The 20,840-nt window shown below is 38.1% G+C and overlaps 1 protein-coding gene across 6 annotated transcripts in view; it reads left to right on the top strand.

Annotated features, from left to right (window-relative positions):
* The first annotated feature begins 535 nt into the window (after positions 1 to 535).
* Positions 536 to 20,840, top strand: part of LOC107783358 (uncharacterized) — a 39,384-nt gene continuing 19,079 nt past the window's right edge. For 2 of the 6 annotated variants that reach the window (XM_016604327.2, XM_016604326.2), the window contains exons 1-10: positions 536 to 916; positions 1,312 to 1,658; positions 1,852 to 1,886; positions 1,985 to 2,106; positions 6,552 to 6,641; positions 6,748 to 6,867; positions 7,019 to 7,102; positions 13,036 to 13,113; positions 14,190 to 14,315; positions 14,407 to 14,496. In XM_016604327.2, the coding sequence (XP_016459813.2) occupies positions 1,360 to 1,658; positions 1,852 to 1,886; positions 1,985 to 2,106; positions 6,552 to 6,641; positions 6,748 to 6,867; positions 7,019 to 7,102; positions 13,036 to 13,113; positions 14,190 to 14,315; positions 14,407 to 14,496 (1,044 nt within the window). In that variant the 5' untranslated portion in view covers positions 536 to 916; positions 1,312 to 1,359. Of the gene's footprint in view, positions 917 to 1,311; positions 1,671 to 1,851; positions 1,887 to 1,962; positions 2,107 to 2,855; positions 2,921 to 6,551; positions 6,642 to 6,747; positions 6,868 to 7,018; positions 7,103 to 13,035; positions 13,114 to 14,189; positions 14,316 to 14,406; positions 14,497 to 20,840 lie in introns of all 6 variants that reach the window. The other 4 variants (XM_075231017.1, XM_016604328.2, XM_075231013.1 and 1 more) reach the window with 4 other exon arrangements.

Here is a 20,840-nt window from a genome sequence, read left to right as displayed (position 1 = left end):
TGTATACCATAAATACCTATTTTGCTATAAAATATAAAAGGTAGCTATAGAAAATTATATTTTAAAATGGTTTTGGTTTATAATAAATAAGGTGTATACCTTTGGTATATGAGGTAAAATTTCTTTATATACTTCATAAGAAACAACATTTATTTATTAAAGATTGATAAGAGTTGGACGGGTTGGGTTATGACCCAAATTTTAGTCCATCTTGACCAAATCCATCTTAGCCCAATGACCCGCCTAATTATTGACTCAACCCATTTTGACTTATCCAAAATCGGCCCAACCCGCCCATTCGACACCCTCATCCATGACATTAAGCCCATTATTTTTTGGGATATTTGGCAAATACCTAGGCGAGAGAAATTATTTACCCGCCTCTGCCCATGATATTTTCTCCTACCTATTTTTTTTAATATCAGTCAAAAACAACCAAATAAAGTCAAACTAAGCTAATAAACCAAGCTAAATCAAGCCAAATCAAGTCAAGCCAAACCAAGTCAAAACCAAATCAAGTTAAGCTAAGCAAAGCCAAGCCAAATGGGTAAAAAAAAATTGGGAGGAGTGGATAGGTTGGATAGTTAGTTTAATTTGGGTAGGTATATATTGTAACTAGTTTACAAATGAGCAAGAGAATCGTAATTGTATTTTGCATAATTTGCTCATTATTTTTCTCGCCAAAAAAATTATCCAGTCCGATCCGATACGTCTGCTATCTTTGTCTCAGTTTCATTTTATATTTTATATAATATTTCATAGGAGTAGTTACTTGTTTGAGCTTCTTGTCTGTTGAATGTGACTTTACTGCTATCGTTCCATCAATAGAGCACCGGCTTCCAGCTTTTCATTCGAGGTTGTATGGTTCGGTGAGGTTTTTGGTCCGTAGCGTTCGAGGTCTTCGAATCCGTCCGAGGTATTCCTTCCTTTCATCTTATGTTATCATCTCTTTTTGAGTGGATTTGTTTAACAGAGAAATCAAAATCGAGCCATATCTTGCTGTATTTTTTTTTTTTGAAGTTTAAAACCAAAACACACATGGTATAATAGCTGGAATATAAAAATTGGATGCTTGGTTGGGTATCTGTATTATTTTAGATCTGCTAGTAAAAGGTTTAAAGTGTAGTCCCTGCTCGATGGGTTGTATTAAAGCACATGTAGCCCAATAAGCTCAATAGTACATATGGAAGAAGTAGTCATAGCCCTCTTTCTCTTTTAAAGTTCTCCAATTGTATCCTGGTTCATGCCTTTAATACGGAGGTAACAAGTGTTGAAGTTCTTAAAGATTCATTAGCGTCACGCTTGATGCAGATCCATAATTGCTGCTAAAAATTTGATCAGACTGTCCCCTTATTTACAATGTCGAAGAGTGCTGCTGCATCTTCGGTATGGTGGAAAAGTGAGAATTTGGGAAAGCGGAGATGGGTTTTCATGATGTTCCTTGGGATACTCATACTACATGGATTGGCTATTCTGGTATTCACCAGAGGCTTCCTCCTTACTCGCACTGAACTTTCACAATATAGCCACTGCTCTGAAATTCAACAATCTCCTTGCTTCTCTCCTCCTCAAGACGATAAAATGGTTAACCATTCTAAAGGTTGTTGGACGAAACCAGCCGTGGGTCGCCTTGTCATCCTTGTTCTTGACGCACTCAGGTATTCTTCTTTGTGTCAGTTGTCATTCTTTTCCCTTTTTCAGGATGTTTCAGAAACTTTTACGACTTCCACTTTCCTTAACTATGTATGGGTAAAGGCATGTGTGATGATGATTCAAGAAAATACCTGCTATTATTTATTTATCAGTAACACAAACTGCAAATTCGTGTTGATTTGTGCAATCTGGTAACAGGTATGACTTTGTTGCTCCGAGTACCTTTTTTGAAGGTGAGTACTTGGTATACTTAGTTCGTTCATAATATGATGAGGGTGTATCTGCATTTTCATTTCCTGATGACTGTAGCACATGTTGTATTTGTCCTTAGAGAAAAAGCCATGGATGGACAGATTGCAGGTTTTGCACAAGTTGGCATCTAAGCCAGGTTCATCTGCTAAGATCTTTAAAGCTATTGCTGATCCACCAACAACCAGTTTGCAACGCCTAAAGGTAAATCCAATGCTTTGCATGTTAATTGGAAGACTTTAATTTTAAATAACTTCATTTTTGCTTCTGTGTATACATCTTGTTTGCACTAAAAAAGGCAGCAGCAAAGCCATTAAACAATGTCACATACTGCTTTTGTGACAACCATTTGGCAAATAGCCATTACCTATGTGCTTGTGTTCTTCCAGACGCAAGTATTTAAAGATAAAAAACTCTCATGTTTAACATTTAGTTTTTATCACTGAAGCGGAAGTAAGCATAATAAGAAAGCTACTGGAAGGTGTTATCACCTTTAGGTTCTCTGTCTCTTTTCTAAGCTTTCACAAACATCATAATATTGCTTTTATACTATCTTGTACTCTCTGCATCTGCTTAATGCGTTCTTTTGAAATCACTTACTTCATCAAAAAAAATAAAATATTGCTTTATTGGAATGAAATCTTCTGGGCTTCACAATGCTAACATGAATAGTAATTTATATCATTTCAAAAGCTTTGTGGGACCATAATATTTGTGTGGCTATAAAAGTTTCTCATTAAGGGTAAAGTGGGTAAAATGAAAAGTTTAAAGTTAAATTGTTTCTAAATATTGAAATGTGTCATTCTTTTTGGAACAGACTGATAAGTGATAAGGAAAGTGTGTCATTTAAATTGAAACGGAGGGAGTAGTTTTTTTTGTCACTTAGCTATAAGATAAGAGTGTTAGTCATTTGATCTTTGCCTTCTCAGTGTTTCTGTGACACTAATTGATAGGCTTCTGGAATGATGGAGTCCTGATGCAATCAGTAGGGATCAAAAGAACTGCATTTCAAGGAACCGTGCGAAACTCTCCCTTCTGTGTCTTTACTTATCCAAATGAAAGAAGACCTTTCTGTTTCTTTTATATGATAAAACCTATTTAGCTCAATTCTTGTTTGTAAGACATGATTAAGAGCGCTATTTGTGTTTTAGATGTTATAATTATAAAAAACATGAGTTAGAAAACTGATTCCTATTATTCATCATCTGGCGCATCATCAGTTAACACAACTCAGGGGTCGTTGGTTCGACGATAAGTAATGCAAGGATTAGTGGAGCATGAATTAAGTTATGTAAGGATTAGTTATGCAGGGATTAAGTTATGCATTAGTTATGCAGAGATTACTAGGCAAAGATTGATTATTTTTGGATGTTTAGTTTGCTGTATTAAAAATTAATACACATTGTATAATTTAAAATACACAATGTGTAGTAAATATCAAGGCAATTCTAGAGTAATTACATCCATCTCCTTCAACAATTGATGGCTTGTGGTGAGCCACATATCTTTTCCCATTGGAACCGATGTTTGTTATTTCTTCTCGTGTTCTGAACAATCAGTTGTCTAAAATTATCTAGAGTTTGTTTCATTTACTACACGATAGATCTTTAGTTGAGTTATATATCGAGAACTTCGAATATTGAGTTTCTTCTCCTTGGATGTTGAGCTAAAGTATGTTCATGTTGCAGTATTTCTGAGATGTTATTTATGGAAATGAGTTCAATTGTTGTGTTAGAAATCCAAAATGCATAGACAGAGAGCAGTAGTTAGAAAAAGGGAAGAGATTTTAAGCCTAAAATGAAAGGGTATTTTTGTCATTTGATATTTTAATCCATGTATTATTAATACACGTATTCTTATTCCACATTCTATCCTGTGTAAAATAATACAAAAATTTCCCCATTATTGTATATAAGTATTATTTTATAGGGATATAAAAAAGAAAAAAAACTTAATCAAATGTTGTATTTGTGCAAGATTTTATACGGAAATCAAACCAGTAACCAAACATTGTATAAGTTTTGCAAGATTTTATATGGAGATAGAAACAACAACCAAACATTGTAATAAGTTATGCTGGATTTTCTACATGTTTATACATGAAGTAATGTATAAGGAAGGCAAACCAAACAACCCCTCAGTGCTATATTAATTGTAAGAGATATTCAAAATATGGATTCATGCCAGGGCGATCGACTACGGAAGCCATTCACCTGGTGAGGAGATTGGTAGAGCAATACAGGGAGAGAAAGAAGGACGTACACATGGTGTTTTATAGACCTAGAAAAGGCGTATGATAAAATCCCGAGGGAGGTGCTGTGGAGATGTTTGGAGGTTAGCAGCGTTCCGGTAGCTTACACTAGGGTAATCAAGGACATGTATGATGGTGCTAAGACTCGAGTGAGGACAATGGGAGGTGACTCAGATCACTTCCCAGTAGTGATGGGGTTGCACCAGGGATCGACTCTTAACCCGTTTTTATTTGCTCTGGCGATGGTTGTGCTGACGCGACACATTCAAGGGGAGGTGTCATGGTGCGTGTTATTTACCGATAACATAGTGCTGATTGATGAGACGAGAAGCGGGGTTAATGCGATGCTGGAGGTCTGGAGGCAGACCTTAGAGTCTAAAGGTTTCAAGTTGAGCAGGACAAAAACGGAATACTTTGAGTGTAAGTTCAGTGACGAGACTCATGAAGCGGACATGGATGTGAAGCTTGATACCCAAGTCATCCCGAGGAGGGGTAGTTTCAAGTATCTCGGGTCTATAATCTAAGGTAACGGGGAGATTGATGATGAGGTCTCCCACCGTATCGGTGCGGGGGGATGAAATGGAGGCTCGCATCCAGTGTTTTGTGTGATAAGAGACTTAACGCTAAGTTCTACAGAGTGGTGGTTAGACCTACTATGTTGTATGGGGCTGATTGTTAGCCAGTCAAGAACTCCCATGTTCAGAGGATGAAAGTAGCAGAAATGAGTAGGGGTGGGCATAATACCAGCCGAACCGAAAAAATCGCCCGAACCGTGAATTTTGGTTTTTCGGTTTCGGTTTAATCGGTTATTCGGTCGGTGCACGGTTTTTAAATTATTAAATTTTGATTTTTCGGTGTGGTTTACGGTTTTGGTGTTTCGGTTTTCGGTTAAACCGAAAAACCGAATATGCCTTCTGTTAATGCTCCTTCCACTGTGGGTTTACCTTCTGATGAAATATGGGCAGATCCTTGCTTCATGTTTGCAGTCAAGACTCTTACTGGTGAAATACTTATGCTCTCAGAATATAGTACAGCAGCAATGCACTTCATCACAATTCCAAGGAAATAATGGCTTAGTATTACCAAACATTAGATTTGAAGAGTTTGGCAAGTTCAATCTTTCACATTTTGGGACACCAGAAAAGGCTTTGTACAAGCATCAGCCTGCAGTAGCAGCCACCAACGCCTATCAAAATTGTTGGTTTACTAAATTTGGTCCTCGTCGGCCTTCACCACTTTGCTGAGATAGACTATTATAGATTGTAACCTAGCTTAGGAAGTTCAACCTAGCTTGTAGTAGTATTGTAATTTGTAACACAGTGCCTAAGTTAGCATCAGGGTCTTCCACTGTGAACTCAAAGTTTTAAGGCAGCTAGAGCTGCAGTAAAAACTATGATGTAAAAAAATTATTCACGGCCGGACTGCCTGTTTCTTGTGTATTTTTCTTGATTGGGAACACGTATCGCTAGTTCGAGCAGCTGTTTTTGTCCATTTTCACTAAAAGCAGCCATATCCTTGTGCCTCAAATTTTTTGGTCAAGGATGCATGTTGTTCATGTTTGGATGCTGCTAGAAGTTACAATGTTACATCCATAAAACGTTATGCCCAGTGGCTCAAGATGCAAAAAACCACTGGACTGGAAGTTTATGACCACTGGAAGTAAATCCAAGATATAAAAATCTTGAACCGTTAATAACCGAAAAACTAAACCGGAAATAACCGAATCGAACTTTGAAAAAACCGCACCGAACCATAAATACTTTGGTTTGATTTGGTTATTAATATTACAAAACCGAAAATCGATAAACCGAACCGTACTTTCATAATAACCGACCGAACCGATCGACGCCCACCCCTAGAAATGTGGATGCTGGGATGGATGTGTGGGCATACCAGGAGAGATAAGATTAGGAACGAAGTTATTTGGGACAAAGTGGGAGTGGCCCCCGTGGAGGACAAGATGCGGGAGTTAAGGCTGAGATGGTTAGGGCACGTGCAAAGGAGGAGCACGGATGCTCATGTTAGGAGGTGTGAGAGGCTGGCCGTGGCGGGGCTGAGAAGGGGTAGAGGAAGACCAAAGAAGTATTGGGGAGAGGTGATTATGCAGGATATGGCGCTACTTCAACTCACTGAGGACATGACCCAGGATAGAAGGGTGTGGATGTCGAAGATTAGGATAGTTGGCTAGTAGGTAGTTGAGAGTTCCCCGTTCTTTTTAGTAGTATTAGTAGCTCCCTTGTTTTTTTTTTGTATTCTTTGACCCCTAGTATTTGCTTATTGTTTCGTTCGCTCTGTGTATCGTATTTTCCAGTTTGTTAGTATTTGATGCTATTTTATCTTTTACATGTTGTTGTTCTTCTTAAATCAATGATGTAACGAGGGCTTTCTATGATTGCAGGGATTAACAACTGGTGGGCTTCCAACTTTTGTTGATGTCGGTAATAGCTTTGGTGCACCAGCTATAGTTGAAGATAATTTGATATATCAGGTAAGAAAGATAATGTTTTCCTATAAATCAATGTTTTCTTGGAAGGTTAAACCATTTAATAGTTATGCTAATTACCTTCCTCGTTGTTCCTAAAACCTACTTGTAGATGGCTAAGAATGGCAAGCGAGTTGTGATGATGGGGGACGACACATGGGTTCAACTGTTTCCTCATCATTTTAATATATCTCATCCATTCCCTTCATTTAATGTTAAAGACCTTGACACGGTATTTATTTTGCTATCACTGTTGAAGATATAAGTTTCTTTTTCTCGAGAAATGTTTACTGAGAATTGATATTGTTTAAATGACTTGAGTATAGTGTCTTCTGCTCAACAATTATTTTTCTTGCTGAATTTCCATGTTGTTTCGTTACCAGGTAGATAATGGCTGCATTGAACACTTGTTTCCTTACTTGTATAAAGAAGATTGGGATGTACTTATAGCACATTTTCTTGGTGTGGTACGTTTTATGTTGCATTAATCCTTTAGAATGGAAATATTCACTTGCTCACTGATTAGTATATTTTGAACCAATGTGTTTCATTTTCTATGTCAACTATTATTGAAAGATGCACTTGTTTGGATTCTTTGTCCGTATTAGTGTATCATTGACAAAACTAGAATGCATTAGAGAGCTTTGGAGCCCTGAACTGTAAATTGCTAGATAATTAGATTGCAGGTCAAGGCGAGTAATCCCTTTGCTGGACTTGTCCCGTTCTATTTTTTGTTTGTTTTTGTGTGTGTGTTAATCAGAACAATCTAAAGTGATATTCAATTTGAAGAAGGAAAAAAGGGATGTCGTTGGTTAAGGTAGTGTTTGGGAATTTCAAACTGTAAAGCAGGAGCAAATTAGTTTGAACTATGTTTTATTAGATTGGATCAAGAGCTAAACAAGAGATCCAGCATCTTGGGAAGGTTCTTTAGAATTCTGAAAAATCATAACAATTGTGTACACAACAGAACTTATTGGAGCTTGTGAGAAGGCACGGGAGAAAATATGTTATTGATATTAGATGAATAATACAATACAAGAGGTCCTTATTTATAGCTATACTATACAAGGACATACTACTCTTCTACCAATGTGGGACAATACTACATTATATACATGCTGTAAACTAACACTCCCCCTCAAGCAGGTGAATACAAATCATATGTACCGAGCTTGTTACATATATAACCAATACGAGGACCAGTGAGGGACTTGGTGAAAATATCTGCAAGTTGATCATTCGACCTCACAAACTTTGTAGCAATCTCTCCTGAAAGTATCTTTTCTCTGACGAAGTGACAATCAATCTCAATGTGTTTAGTTCTCTCATGGAAAACCGGATTTGATGCAATATGAAGGGCAACTTGATTATCGCACACAAGTTCCATCCGACTGATTTCACCAAATTTCAACTCCTTGAGCAATTGTTTGGTCCAGACTAGCTCACATGTTGCCATAGCCATTGCTCGATATTCTGCTTCTGCACTAGACCGAGCAACTACATTCTGTTTCTTGCTCTTCCAGGACACCAAATTTTCTCCTACTAAAACACAATATCCAGACGTAGAACGTTTGTCAGAAGGTGATCCTGCCCAATCAGCATCTGAGTATCCAATGATCTGCTCATGACCTCGATCCTCAAAGAGTAACTCTTTGCCTGGAGCCGATTTTATATATCGAATAATGCGGACAACTGCATCCCAATGACTATCACATGGAGAATTCATAAACTGACTTACAACACTCACAGGATAAGAAATGTCGGGTCTAGTCACTGTGAGATAATTTAATTTTCCAATCAGCCGCCTATAGCTTGCAGGATCGCTAAGCGGCTCCCCCTGTCCTGGCATAAGTTTAGAATTCGGATCCATCAGAGTGTCAACAGGTCTGCAACCTATCATCCCCGTCTCCTCAAGAATGTCTAAAGCATATTTTCTTTGAGAAATAACAATACCTGAGCTAGACTGGGCAACCTCAATACCTAGAAAGTACTTCAATCTGCCTAGATCCTTAGTTTGGAAGTGCTGGAAGAGATGCTGCTTCAGATTGGTAATACCATCCTGATCATTGCCAGTAATAACAATATCATCAACATAGACTACCAGATAAATACAGAGACTTGAAGCAGAGTGCCGATAAAACACAGAGTGATCAGCTTCACTACGAATCATGCCAAACTCCTGGATAACCGTGCTGAACTTACCAAACCAGGCTCGAGGAGACTGCTTTAGACCATAAAGTGACCGACACAAGCGACATACAAGGTCACGAGACTCCCCTGAGCAACAAAACCAGGTGGTTGCTCCATATAAACCTCATCCTCAAGATCACCGTGAAGAAAGGCATTTTTAATGTCCAGCTGATAGAGGGGCCAATGACGAACCGCAGCCATGGATAGAAAAAGGCAGACTGAAGCCACTTTAGCCACGGGAGAGAAGGTATCACTATAATCGAGCCCAAATATCTGAGTATATCCTTTGGCAACAAGACGGGCCTTAAGTCGATCAATCTGTCCATCGGGACCAACTTTGACTGCATAAACCCAACGACAACCAACAATAGATTTACCTGAGGGAAGAGGAACAAGCTCCCAAGTACCACTTGTATGTAAAGCAGACATCTCGTCACTCATAGCCTGTCGCCATCCTGGATGAGACAACGCTTCACCTGTAGACTTAGGGATGGAAACCAAGGACAAAGAAGATATAAAAGCATAATGGGGAGATGACAGACGATGATAGCTCAAACCGACATAATGAGGATTAGGGTTAAGTGTGGTCCGTATACCTTTCCGAAGTGCAATCGGTGTACTAGGAGCAGGGTCCGCAGCAGGAGCAGGGTCAGGTGCAGGACGAGAACCAGTTGGGCCTGATGGAAGACGCAAACGACGATGATAAGTCACGAGTGGTGTTCCTGTGGCTGGGGAACTAGGGGAACAACACTAGACTCCTCAACGGTTGGTATGGATGAAACCTCTGTGGTCGAAGGTGGAGGAGGAGCTATAGTAAACTCCTCAAAGGTTGGTATAGGTAAGACCTCAGATATATCATGGTGGTCAGCAGAGGTAAAGAAAGGTTTAGACTCAAAAAATGTGACGTTAGCTGACATAAGGTACCTACGAAGATCTGGAGAATAACAACGATATCCCTTCTGAACACGAGAATAACCAAGGAAGACACACTTGAGAGCACGATGAGCTAACTTATCTTTCTCAGGGACTAAGTTATGAACAAAACACGTGCTCCCAAAAACACGAGGTGGAAGAGAGTATAAGGGTGACTGGGGAAACAATACTGAATGCGGAATCTGATTCTTGATGGGAGATGAAGGCATCCGATTAATCAAATAACAAGCTGTGAGAACTGCATCGCCCAAAAAACGCAACGGAACACGAGATTCAATTAGAAGTGTGCGAGCAGTCTCAATAAGGTGCCTATTCTTTCTCTCAGCAACCCCATTTTGCTGAGGGGTATAAGGACAAGATGTCTGATGAATAATTTCCTGAGAAGTCATAAACTGCTGAAATTGAGAAGATAAATATTCTAAGGCATTATCACTGCGAAAAATGCGAATAGAAACACCAAATTGGTTTTTGATTTCAGCACAGAAACTTTGGAATATAGAAAATAACTCAGAACGATCTTTCATTAAGAAAAGCCAAGTACATCTTGAATAATCATCAATGAAACTGACAAAATAACGAAATCCCAAGGATGAACTGACTCTACTAGGACCCCATATATCAGAATGAACTAAGGAGAAGACAGACTCTGCATGACTCTCAACACTACGCGAAAAGGAGGCTCGGGTATGTTTCCCAAGTTGACACGACTCACAATCTAATGTAGACAAACTAGATAAACTAGGCACCATCTTCTGAAGTTTGGATAAACTCGGATGTCCTAAACGTCTGTGGATTAGATCTGGAGGATCTGTAACTAGACATGTTGTGGAAGGACTGAGTGAGTTAAGGTAGTAAAGGCCTTCTGATTCACGTCCTGTACCAATTGTCTGTCCCGTACTGCGGTCCTGCATAATAAAAGAATCGTCAATAAAATATATACCACAATGGAGGGCACGAGTCAAACGACTAACAGATGCAAGACTAAAAGGACAGCCAGGGACATAAAGAACGAAATCTAGGGTGATAGAAGACAAGGGATTAGCTTGTCCAACTCCTTTTGCCTTAGTTTGACATCCATTGGCTAAAGTAACAGTGGGAAGAGACTGTGAATATACAATATTTGACAAAAGTGATATATTACCAGAGATGTGATCAGAAGCGCCAGAGTCCATGACCCATGGGCCAAGAGTGCTAGACTGGGAAACACAAGCAAAAGAATTACCAGTAACAGAAGTATCAGTCTGAGCAACTGAGGCTACTTGTGGAGATGTCTCTGCTTACTTGCTCGATACTGAAGGAGCTCATTATATTCTTCTTTAGATAAAGAAAGTCCTTGGTTACCTGGAGTCTCGGTCTGAGCAATGTAAGCATTTTTGGGTGGACGACCATATAAGGAATAGCACATTTCACGAGTGTGTCCAAGTTTGTGACAATAAGAACACTTGGGTCTAGATCTTCCAAAACGACCTCCTCCTCGTCTATGCTCCACAGTTTGAGATGCCCGAACATCCATTGTCTGGGATGCAAGAACAGAGGAATCAAGTATCTGTGATGAGATCACTGGTGGACTTGGTGCTGTAGCAAGGCGGAGTAATCGAGAGAATAATTCATCAACTGTCGGGACAGACGGACTAGCCAAAATCTGGTCGCGTACTGAATCAAGATCATTAGGAAGTCCAGCGAGGGTAAGAACGAGAAACATCTTCTGTCGCTGCTATTGTTGTTTTTCCACACTAACAGAAACTGGCATCAACTTCTCAAATTCCTCCATGACTGCATGTACTTGACCCAAGTAAGTAGACATATCCAATTCCTGCTTCTTTAAGTTTGTCATCCGTGATATCACATCATAGAAGCGAGATATGTCATTAGTGTATAAGGTGCGTGCCTTTGCCCAAACCAAATAACATGTCTGGAATGGACGAAACAAGGGCATCAACTTGGAATCAATAGATCGCCACAAGATGCTACATAACTGAGCATCGATTTTTGCCCAAAGTGCTATTGCCTTTTCATTTCCATCGCTAGACTGTTTGATTAGATGATCTTGAACACCTTGACCTCTACACCATAACTCGACAGATGAAACCCAAGCTAAGTAGTTTGAACCTCCCATTAAAGGTTCCGAGGTAATAATAGCACTAGAGCTTCCAGAGCTCATGTTTCTAGACCCAAAAGCATCAAATCCCAAAAACATTGTTGCAAATTATTACCAAATAGGAGAAAGAATCAACTGTAATCCACTGAAACAGTGTACGGAAACAAAGAAACAGAATACTGAAAAACTGTAGCTGCCGGAATAGTACTGTAGCTGCCGGAAAAAACTCAAAGTTGTCGGAATGAAATGAAAACAGTAGGGGTAGGATCGGAATTACCAGGCGACCCAACTCTTCTGAAGGAAGATTTTCAAAAAATGGCCGGAAGTGGTCGTACGCGCCGGCGCGTGAGCTTCTGGTGGCGCGTGAGTAGGTTGCTGCCGGAGTTTTTCACTGGGGTTTGGTCGCCGGACAGTGACGACTCTCGTGGTAGTGTTGGATTTTGCACAACACTGACAGAAATGAAGCAGATAGAAAATAGCCTTAAAAAATACTGATTTCTCTTTCCCGGAATCGCTGGAATTTATGCACAGCGATTTCTCTTTCCCGAAATCGCTGGAATTTATGCACAGCGATAAGTCTCTCACAATTGCTCTGATACCATGTGAGAAGGCACGGGAGAAAATATGTTATTGATATTAGATGAATAATACAATACAGGAGGTCCTTATTTATAGCTATACTATACAATGACATACTACTCTTCTACCAATGTGGGACAATACTACATTATATACATGCTGTAAACTAACACAAACGAAACAGATTTAGTTGTTTATATGAAAATTGATGTCATATACTGGAGCTCTGCTTAAAAGGTTGATAACCGAATGGAATATTCTGAAGATTAATTTCTTCATTTACTCATTCTATGGCTATGCCGAGGGTCTATCGGAAACAGTCTCTCTGCCCTTCCAGGGTAGGGTAAGGCTGCGTACATCCTATCCTCCTCAGACCCCACTTGTGGGATTATACTATGTGGTTGTTGTTGTTTGTACTCATTCTATGGCTATCTTTTTTGTTTCCTGCAATGCTTGCCTAATATTTTATCATAGCTGTGTGCTTGTACACTTTTCGCTGTTGTTTATATTTTCATAATGATAGATATTCCTCAGAAGTTAGTCCTCTATCTTATCCAGATAATCAAGTTAGTTGACTGTTGTATTTGTTTAAATCTCTAGGATCATGCTGGACATATATTTGGTGTTGATTCTACTGAAATGATAGAAAAATTGGATCAGTACAATGGGATTTTGGAGGTAATATTTCTGAACTTAGCATTGTCCACGTTAAAAATGCCATTTTAATATAAGGAGAGAAAAGTGGAAAATCTCAATAAAAATTGTAGGTCGAAAGAAAATGCTACTTCACCTATTCTTCTGCATATTAACATCCTTAAAGCCTTTATTTATTTTTCTTATTAGAAAATCATGATTGCCTTTCAACCATCGCTGGTGATAGGAACTTGTTTTCTGTTTCAACTTCTCATTGATTGCTTTCTACTGGTTGTATATCCCATGATTTCTAGGACGGCTGAGTTAGCCCCAAAAATAAAAGCCTTTATGGTTCATGCCTACATGGTTGGTGAACACTGATGGCTGATATAAACAGCTCCTCCTCTAGATGGCGTATAGTGTGGAAAAGCCTAAGTGAATATCATGCTAATTCATTTGCCAGAAGATTGTGCTGCTGGTTGTTAAATGTCATTGGAGAATATTGCTTTCTTAGGGTTTTAAATGATTTTATACAGATTTCAAGGTTTTGATGGCAGTAAAGCTACTGAAGAGGGTTATGTTTGCTATACTATAGAGCAATAAATATAAAGTTCTAACAGAATTTCCAAATATATTTAGCTTTTTAGCCTTGGTTTGTGTGTTTGAGACAAATTATTTTTCTTTGGTTCTACTTTGTTAAAGCTGCTGAAATATCTCTGGTTTTTTATATAGTCATGGCAGCCTCTTTTGTTGGAGAAATCTTGTCTTCAAAAGACTCATCTTTTGTCTGCTTCGCTTAATAAAAAGCTCATCTGTCTATTGCAAATTGCTTGTTGGGGACACATCTTCTAGGATGAATTTACTTAAAAAATAAAAGCTCGCGAATGTGGATATAGACATAGTATTTTTACCGGTCCAAAAGTTTGATTTGCTTAGGCATGAGATATAAGACTTCACTCTGATATATGTTATTGTTAATTTAATGTTGGATATTTCATGGACTTATGCATTATTGAAGGCTTAATAAATTGCACCGCCTGCCCACCTGACTCCCACCTTCCACCCCCACCCTCCACTCCTTGTTTTCTATAGAGTGGTAATTGATTTGCCGCTGACTCCAGAAAGCTGTTGATGTCCTGGAAAGCCAAAGTGGACCTGGAGGGTTACATGAAAATACTTTGCTTCTTGTGATGGGTGATCATGGGCAAACCATCAATGGTGATCATGGTGGAGGTGCTCCAGAGGAGGTAACATATCTTCCAAGTTTCCTAAAGACGATAAAGTGTGGTGACCTTGTTATGCTGAAGAATATGTTATGCTGAAGAATATGTTATGCAGGTTGAAACGTCATTATTTGCTTTAAGTTTGCAAAAGCATCCATCTTCATTACCATCTGAAACTGATAGCTCGTCTTGTCGACTTGACATGGTATGATATACTTTCAGTACAAATTATATGCTCTCTTTGGCTTATGTAACTTTTGTTTTCCCTGAGATTGATATATTTTACACTGGATTATTATTTTTAACCCACTTTTTTCTACCTAAATCTAGTATGAGAATACATGGTAATATCCCTTGGTCTTTCATTTGATTGTTATATTAAAATCTTTGCTTACCGTCCTTCCAATATTTTCCTTTGAGGTTTTACTAAAAGTGAAGTTAATTGAAGGTTATCACAAAAAGAGTTAACTGGAGTAACGCGTATATGCATGTGGAACTTATCCAAAAAAGAAAAAGAAAGAAAGAAAGAAAAGATTATAGGCTTGTGGAATCTGTTACATTTACTACCTCTTTTACTTATTAGTCCAAGTCTTTTGGTGGATTTGGGCTTTAAATACTGTCACTTGCTTTACATCGTTGTAGCTTTTCTAACTAGTGAAGATTTTGGGAAGGGAAAATAAATTACAATCATTTTACAATCAATTACAATCAATCAAAATAAAATCAAAAGTCATCAACACTCCCCATGATGTTGGTGCAATGATGTTGCACATGTCCAACTTGCAAATTAATGTATGAAAAGTCCGTTTGTTGAGACCCTTGGTAAACGCATCAGCTAGCTGCTTTTCTGATCACACATGAAACAAGCTCAAGAGACCACTCTAACTTTTTCTTTGATATAGTGTCGACATGCTTTGTTCGGTCATGCTAGACTGGATTATGAGCTATGCTGATGAAAGCCTTGTCACATATAAGGAAAGTTTTTGCTTTGTAGACGGTCTCAATTCTTCTAATAATTTTAGTAATCAAAGAAGTTCACAGATTTCCTGGGCCATAGCTCTTTATTCTGGTTCCGCACTTGATGTAGCTAAATTCCCTCCTACAAGTGTACAATAACCGGATGTAGATCTTCTATCATCTAAAGATCCAACCCACTCCTCATATGTATAGGCTTCTACCTGAAGGTAGATCATGTTTGGAGAAAATCAGACCTTTGCCTGGAGCAGACTTCAGATACCGCAAAATGTGAAAGCAACTTGCATATGAGGATCTCGGGGATTATGCATTTTTAGACTTACCAAGCTGACTGAATAGGCTATGTCAGGTCTAGTATGAGAGATAAATGAGTCTTCCAACCAACCTCTGTTATCTCTTCTTATCAACTGGCTCTTCAACTCCTGTTTGTAACTTGTGATTACTTTCAGTGGGCGATTCTGCTAGTTTGCAACCTGTCATACTGGTTTCTTTTAAGAGATCCAAAATATACTTTCTTTGAGAAATAAAAATTCCTTCTGAGCCGAGGGTCTACCAGAAACAACCTCTCTATCTTCTCAAAGTAGGGGTTAGGTCCGCATATGCACTATCCTTCCCATACTTACGTGTGGGATTATATTGGGTTTGTTGTTGTTGTAACCTCAATTCCCAAGAGGTACTGCAATTTTCCTAGATCCTTGATCTTAAATTCCTGTGCCAATAGCTTCTTCAATTGGGTTATCTCCTCTTTGTTATCTCATGTCATTACTATGTCATCAACATCGTTTATGAGAAGAGTGAGTTTACCTTTTTGATGTTTTATAAAGAGGGTATGATCAACATTGTTTTGTTGGTAGCCGAAGGAGATCATTGCTTTACAGAATCTGTCAAATCATGCTCTTGGGATTGCTTCAATCCGTACAAGGCTTTCTTCGGTCTGCACACCTTTTCTTGACTTTGTTCAATATCAAATTCAGGAGGAATCTCCTTATACACATCTCAAGAAATGCATTTTTCACATCAAACTGTTGTAAATCCCAATCAAGATTAGCTGCACAAGACAAAAGAACCATGATAGTGTTCATTTTTGCGACGGGCGCAAATGTAATTTGATAATCCAATCCATAAGTCTGAGTGGATCCATTAGCTACCAATTTTGCTTTGAATCTTTCAATCAAGCCATTATCTTTGTGCTTCACAGTGAAGATCCATTTGCAGCCAATCAACTTCTTGTCCGATGGTGAAGTGACAAGTTCCCAAGTTTTATTTTTTGACAGGACCTTCATTTCTTTAATCATACCTTGCTTTCATGTAGGATCTGCAAAAGCTTCCCTCCAATTTTGGGGAATTGACACAGAAGAAATAGACAAGGAAACGGTTCTATAGGAGAGAGACAAAGAATTATAGGAAACATAATTAGATAAATGGTGTTTGGTGGTGCAAGATGTGACTCCTTTTCTGTCTGCAATATGCAAATCTAACTCTTTAGGAAATATAGATAACTCACCCGTAGAAGAAGGTTTAGTTTCGGTAGATTGCATGATAGCTTCTTCTGCTCTATTTCTCCTTGAGTATGTTTTCAAATCAGGCCTATCCAAATCTGCCCATGAATTTTTTCTCCAATTTCACTTTCTCCGGTGACAATGTCATCAAGATGTCAAGTGGTAGAACTAGGTAGAATCACCTCTTCCTCTTTACTACTCTCCCCCTGTTGAGTTGATGGGGTAATAGTGAAATAAAGCTTAGATTCTCGAAATGTAACATTCATGCTAACAAAAGATCTCTTAGAGGGAGAATGATAACATTTGTAGTCTTTCTGTGTCTGAGAATACCCAATGAAAACACACTTTATAGCTCCAGGATCAACTTTCCCTGAATTCCTAGTGTGGACAAAACAAACACACCCAAATACCTTCGGAGGAACAATATATTCATTCTTATCCTTTAAAGTTTCCAGAGGACTTTGAAAATTGATGGTTTTAAGTGGTATTCTGTTGATAAGATCGGCAGCTACTAGAATAGCATCCCCCGGTAAAGTTTTGATAGATGCATGGTGAACATAAGAGATCTTGCTACTTCTAATAAATGCCTATTTTTTCTTTCAACGATTTCATTTTGTGTAGGGGTGCTTATCGGGCGGATCGAACGGATATTTACACTTAATGGTTTGGCTTATTGGTTATCGGTTTATAAACGTAGTAATCCGCTAGCCATCCAATAAGACATCAGGCAGATTGGTATTAGATTAGTGATTATCGGGCTGTCATTGGGCAGTTTATCGGCTAATCAAATAGACAGGAAAAAAAAGTAGAGAATTAGAGAATTTGACCGACTTCAGACTTTTAACCGTAGTGGATTTCAACAAATTCAGCTGGACATTCTTTTTCTTAAAACCACTCTTAGCGCCAGTTTGGCCAAGGCTTCTAGGAGGCCAAAAGTACTTTTTTGGTTAGAAAAAGTACTTTTTTAGAAATTTGATGTGTTTGGCCAAGATGGAGAAGTGCTTTTGAGCAGTAGCAGAAACAGTTTTTCTACTTTTGGGAAGAAGCTACAAATTCTAGCTTCTTAAAAAAAGCGGAAGCAGAAAATTAATTGTTTTAAGACAAAAGTACCCTTACAATAAATTTATATCTTTCAAATTATCCTTCAACAATTTTATTTATTCCTTTTTGTTGTTTGTTGTTTCTACCATCCTTTTCCTTTATTTATTTTATTTCTATCATATTTTTATTCTCCTTCTCCTACTCTTCTTTGAAATAGTCTATTCACTGTAAATAGATCTCTTCTTTTATATAGGATTAATGAAACAAATTTTTAATTTATATTGAATGACTATATTTTTGATATATTTAAATCATCATGTAAACAATAAGTAATACCGGATACGTAATATTATTGCTTTGGATAAATATTTATACACACACACACACACACACACACACATATATATATATATATATATTCCAATTAAATAAAAAGAAAAATTATTTAATTTTTTTATAATAAGTACTATTTATATATATATATACACACACACACACTTTATATTTTATATTCCAATTAAATAATAAGAAAAATTAATTAAATTTTTTATTATAAGTACTATTTAAATTAATTTCTCTATTGTAAATAATATACTACTTGTAAACTGAATACATACTGTCTTTTTTCGTAATTTGATACTCAAAAGTACTTTTTGAAAAGATTGTCCAAACACAGTTTTCTTATTGAAGTACTTCTCAAATGAACTGGCCAAACACAAACTGTAATTTTCCAAAAGTACTTTTTTAAAAAGTACTTTTGAGCTCAAGTGGCAAAGGGTGGTGGATTTTTGTCTTAGGTCACAGGTTCAAGCCCCCACACCATGCAAAGCAAAGCCTGGTATTTAAGTGGAGAAGGGTAGAGGGGCGGGCCCATTATTGATTATCCACCGAGTTTCGAAGGCTGCGGTTGGTCCAAAGGATCGGCCCTAGGCGGATTTCTCGGTCATAAAAAAAACGTACTTTTGAGCTAAAACACTTCTCAAAATTAGCAGTTTTGGAAGCTTGGCCAAACGGGCTCTTAAGGACACTGCCAAGTGCCAATGATGAAGTTGCTGTTGATTTTTTGCTTGATGAGGTAAAGAGATAAAATGCTTATGCTACTATATCCTATCAGCTATACCTTTGGCGCTAGTATCCTCTTTAATGGCCTTTTTTCCTGCAGTAAGAGAATTTCGCCATTGTTTGTCTGCTATTGTTTATATTACATCTCTCCCTGACTCCCTCAGCAACAACTCTGTTTAGTTTACAATAGAGATTGGGAGAAATTTTAATTAGGGATTTAGGTGATAGAGAAGAGAATAGAGATGGTTGTTGCGGGCTGGTAGTATTGAATTGAGAAATTAGGGATTTAGGGCTTCAAATAGTATTTTATACACAGGGGTAAAAATATAAATATAAAAATTCTTAACGGGTTAACGGTTTATCCGATAAGGAAATTGAATAATCCGCCTCTAAACCGTTAAGTCGTTAATTATAAAATTTCAATCCGTTCACCAATTATTACCCCGATAGGCCGCTACCAATAAGCCAATAAGCCATTTTTGCGGCACGGTTAACGGTTACGGTTCGGTTTTGAACATCCCTAATTTTGTGCACTAGGGTAAGGATAACTAGTTTGATGGACTATCTGATTGGACTCCAAATAAGCTCTAAATTTGTTATCCATGTATTCGCTACCATTGTCAATTGTCAAGATTTTTATTTTGGCATCAAGCTGAGTACAAATCATCTTATGAAATAATGACTAAAAACAAGAGAAAACTTTACTTTTGGCTTTTAACGAATATACCCAAGTCATCCTAGTGAGCAATCAATGGAAGTAACAAGCCATCGACTATCAGACAAAGAAACAACTTGGACCCTATAAATCTGAATGAATAGTCATAAACAAAGTTGTGCTTCTATTATCACTCACAAAATAAGAGTTTCTAGTATGCTTGACATATTCACACACATCACAAAACAAAGAATCAAATTGTGTCCTTGAAAACAATCAGGAGATAACTTCTTCAAATCAAAGAATGATTGGTGTTTTAACCGTCTATGCCGCTGTATTATTTCTTGGCTGGCATCCTTTCTTTCCCCAAAAAAAGGCCTGATCAGATTTTTAAATTCCATCTAATATAAACAAGTCATCACTCAATCTACCACTGCCAATCCCTTTTCCTGTTTGAAGATCTTGAAAAATACAATGATCGAGAAAGAACTCGATTTTACAGTTTAGAGTTTTGGTGATGGCACTAACAGATAAAGGATTGAAAGGGAACTCAGGGACATGAAGCACGTATGATAGTTTAATATTAAGAGTATAAACGACATAACCTGTTCCAGAGATTGGTGTTAAAGAACCATTGGCTATTTTGATATTATCTCTTTTGAGACACGGAGAATAGTTTTGAATGCCTTTAGAAGAGCCTGTCATGTGTTGTCTATTTGCACCAGAATCAACAATCCAAAATTAAGATGAGCAACAAAGGCAGTACCTGATTGCACATAATTGGATGTGGCAATATTAGTGGAGTCAAGTTTGACTAGGAGGCGACGGAGAAGTTGAATTTCATCCGCAGACGAGATTTCTCCGGAAACCGTCTCCATATTTTCTGCCCAATCTGAAGGAAATCTGATATCTGCCTCGCCGGAAACCAAATCTATCTCGATGGAACTTTAGTTCCGGTGAATGGAAGATCTGAACTTGGCTCGGTGGAGTCGTAGGCCCAGAGAATAAGTTGGACGGAAACAATTACGGAGGATGAGTCACGCATCGGCGCATGACGCCGGAAGTCAGTCTCTTCTGGTAGCACGTGGAGGTGCGTCTGGCAGTGATTTCAGTAGCAATTAATTGGGGTTTGGTCACCGTTATCTGCCGGACTCTATAGTGGTATTACCTTTTTGACAGCACTAATAGAAAGGTGTTTAGTTTCGAACAACCAACAGAGGGAGAAAAACTCGACCTCTTTCTGAGATTAAGGAACCCTAGTGCTGCGAGGGAGAAAAGCTCACCTCAAAAGGCAGCAATGGCTCTGATACCATGAAT

Source organism: Nicotiana tabacum, chromosome 2 (genome assembly GCF_000715075.1).
Source record: "Nicotiana tabacum cultivar K326 chromosome 2, ASM71507v2, whole genome shotgun sequence".
NCBI classification, from domain to species: domain Eukaryota; kingdom Viridiplantae; phylum Streptophyta; class Magnoliopsida; order Solanales; family Solanaceae; genus Nicotiana; species Nicotiana tabacum.
Note: the sequence above shows the minus strand (reverse complement) of the source record. Positions and strands in the feature narration are given on the sequence as shown.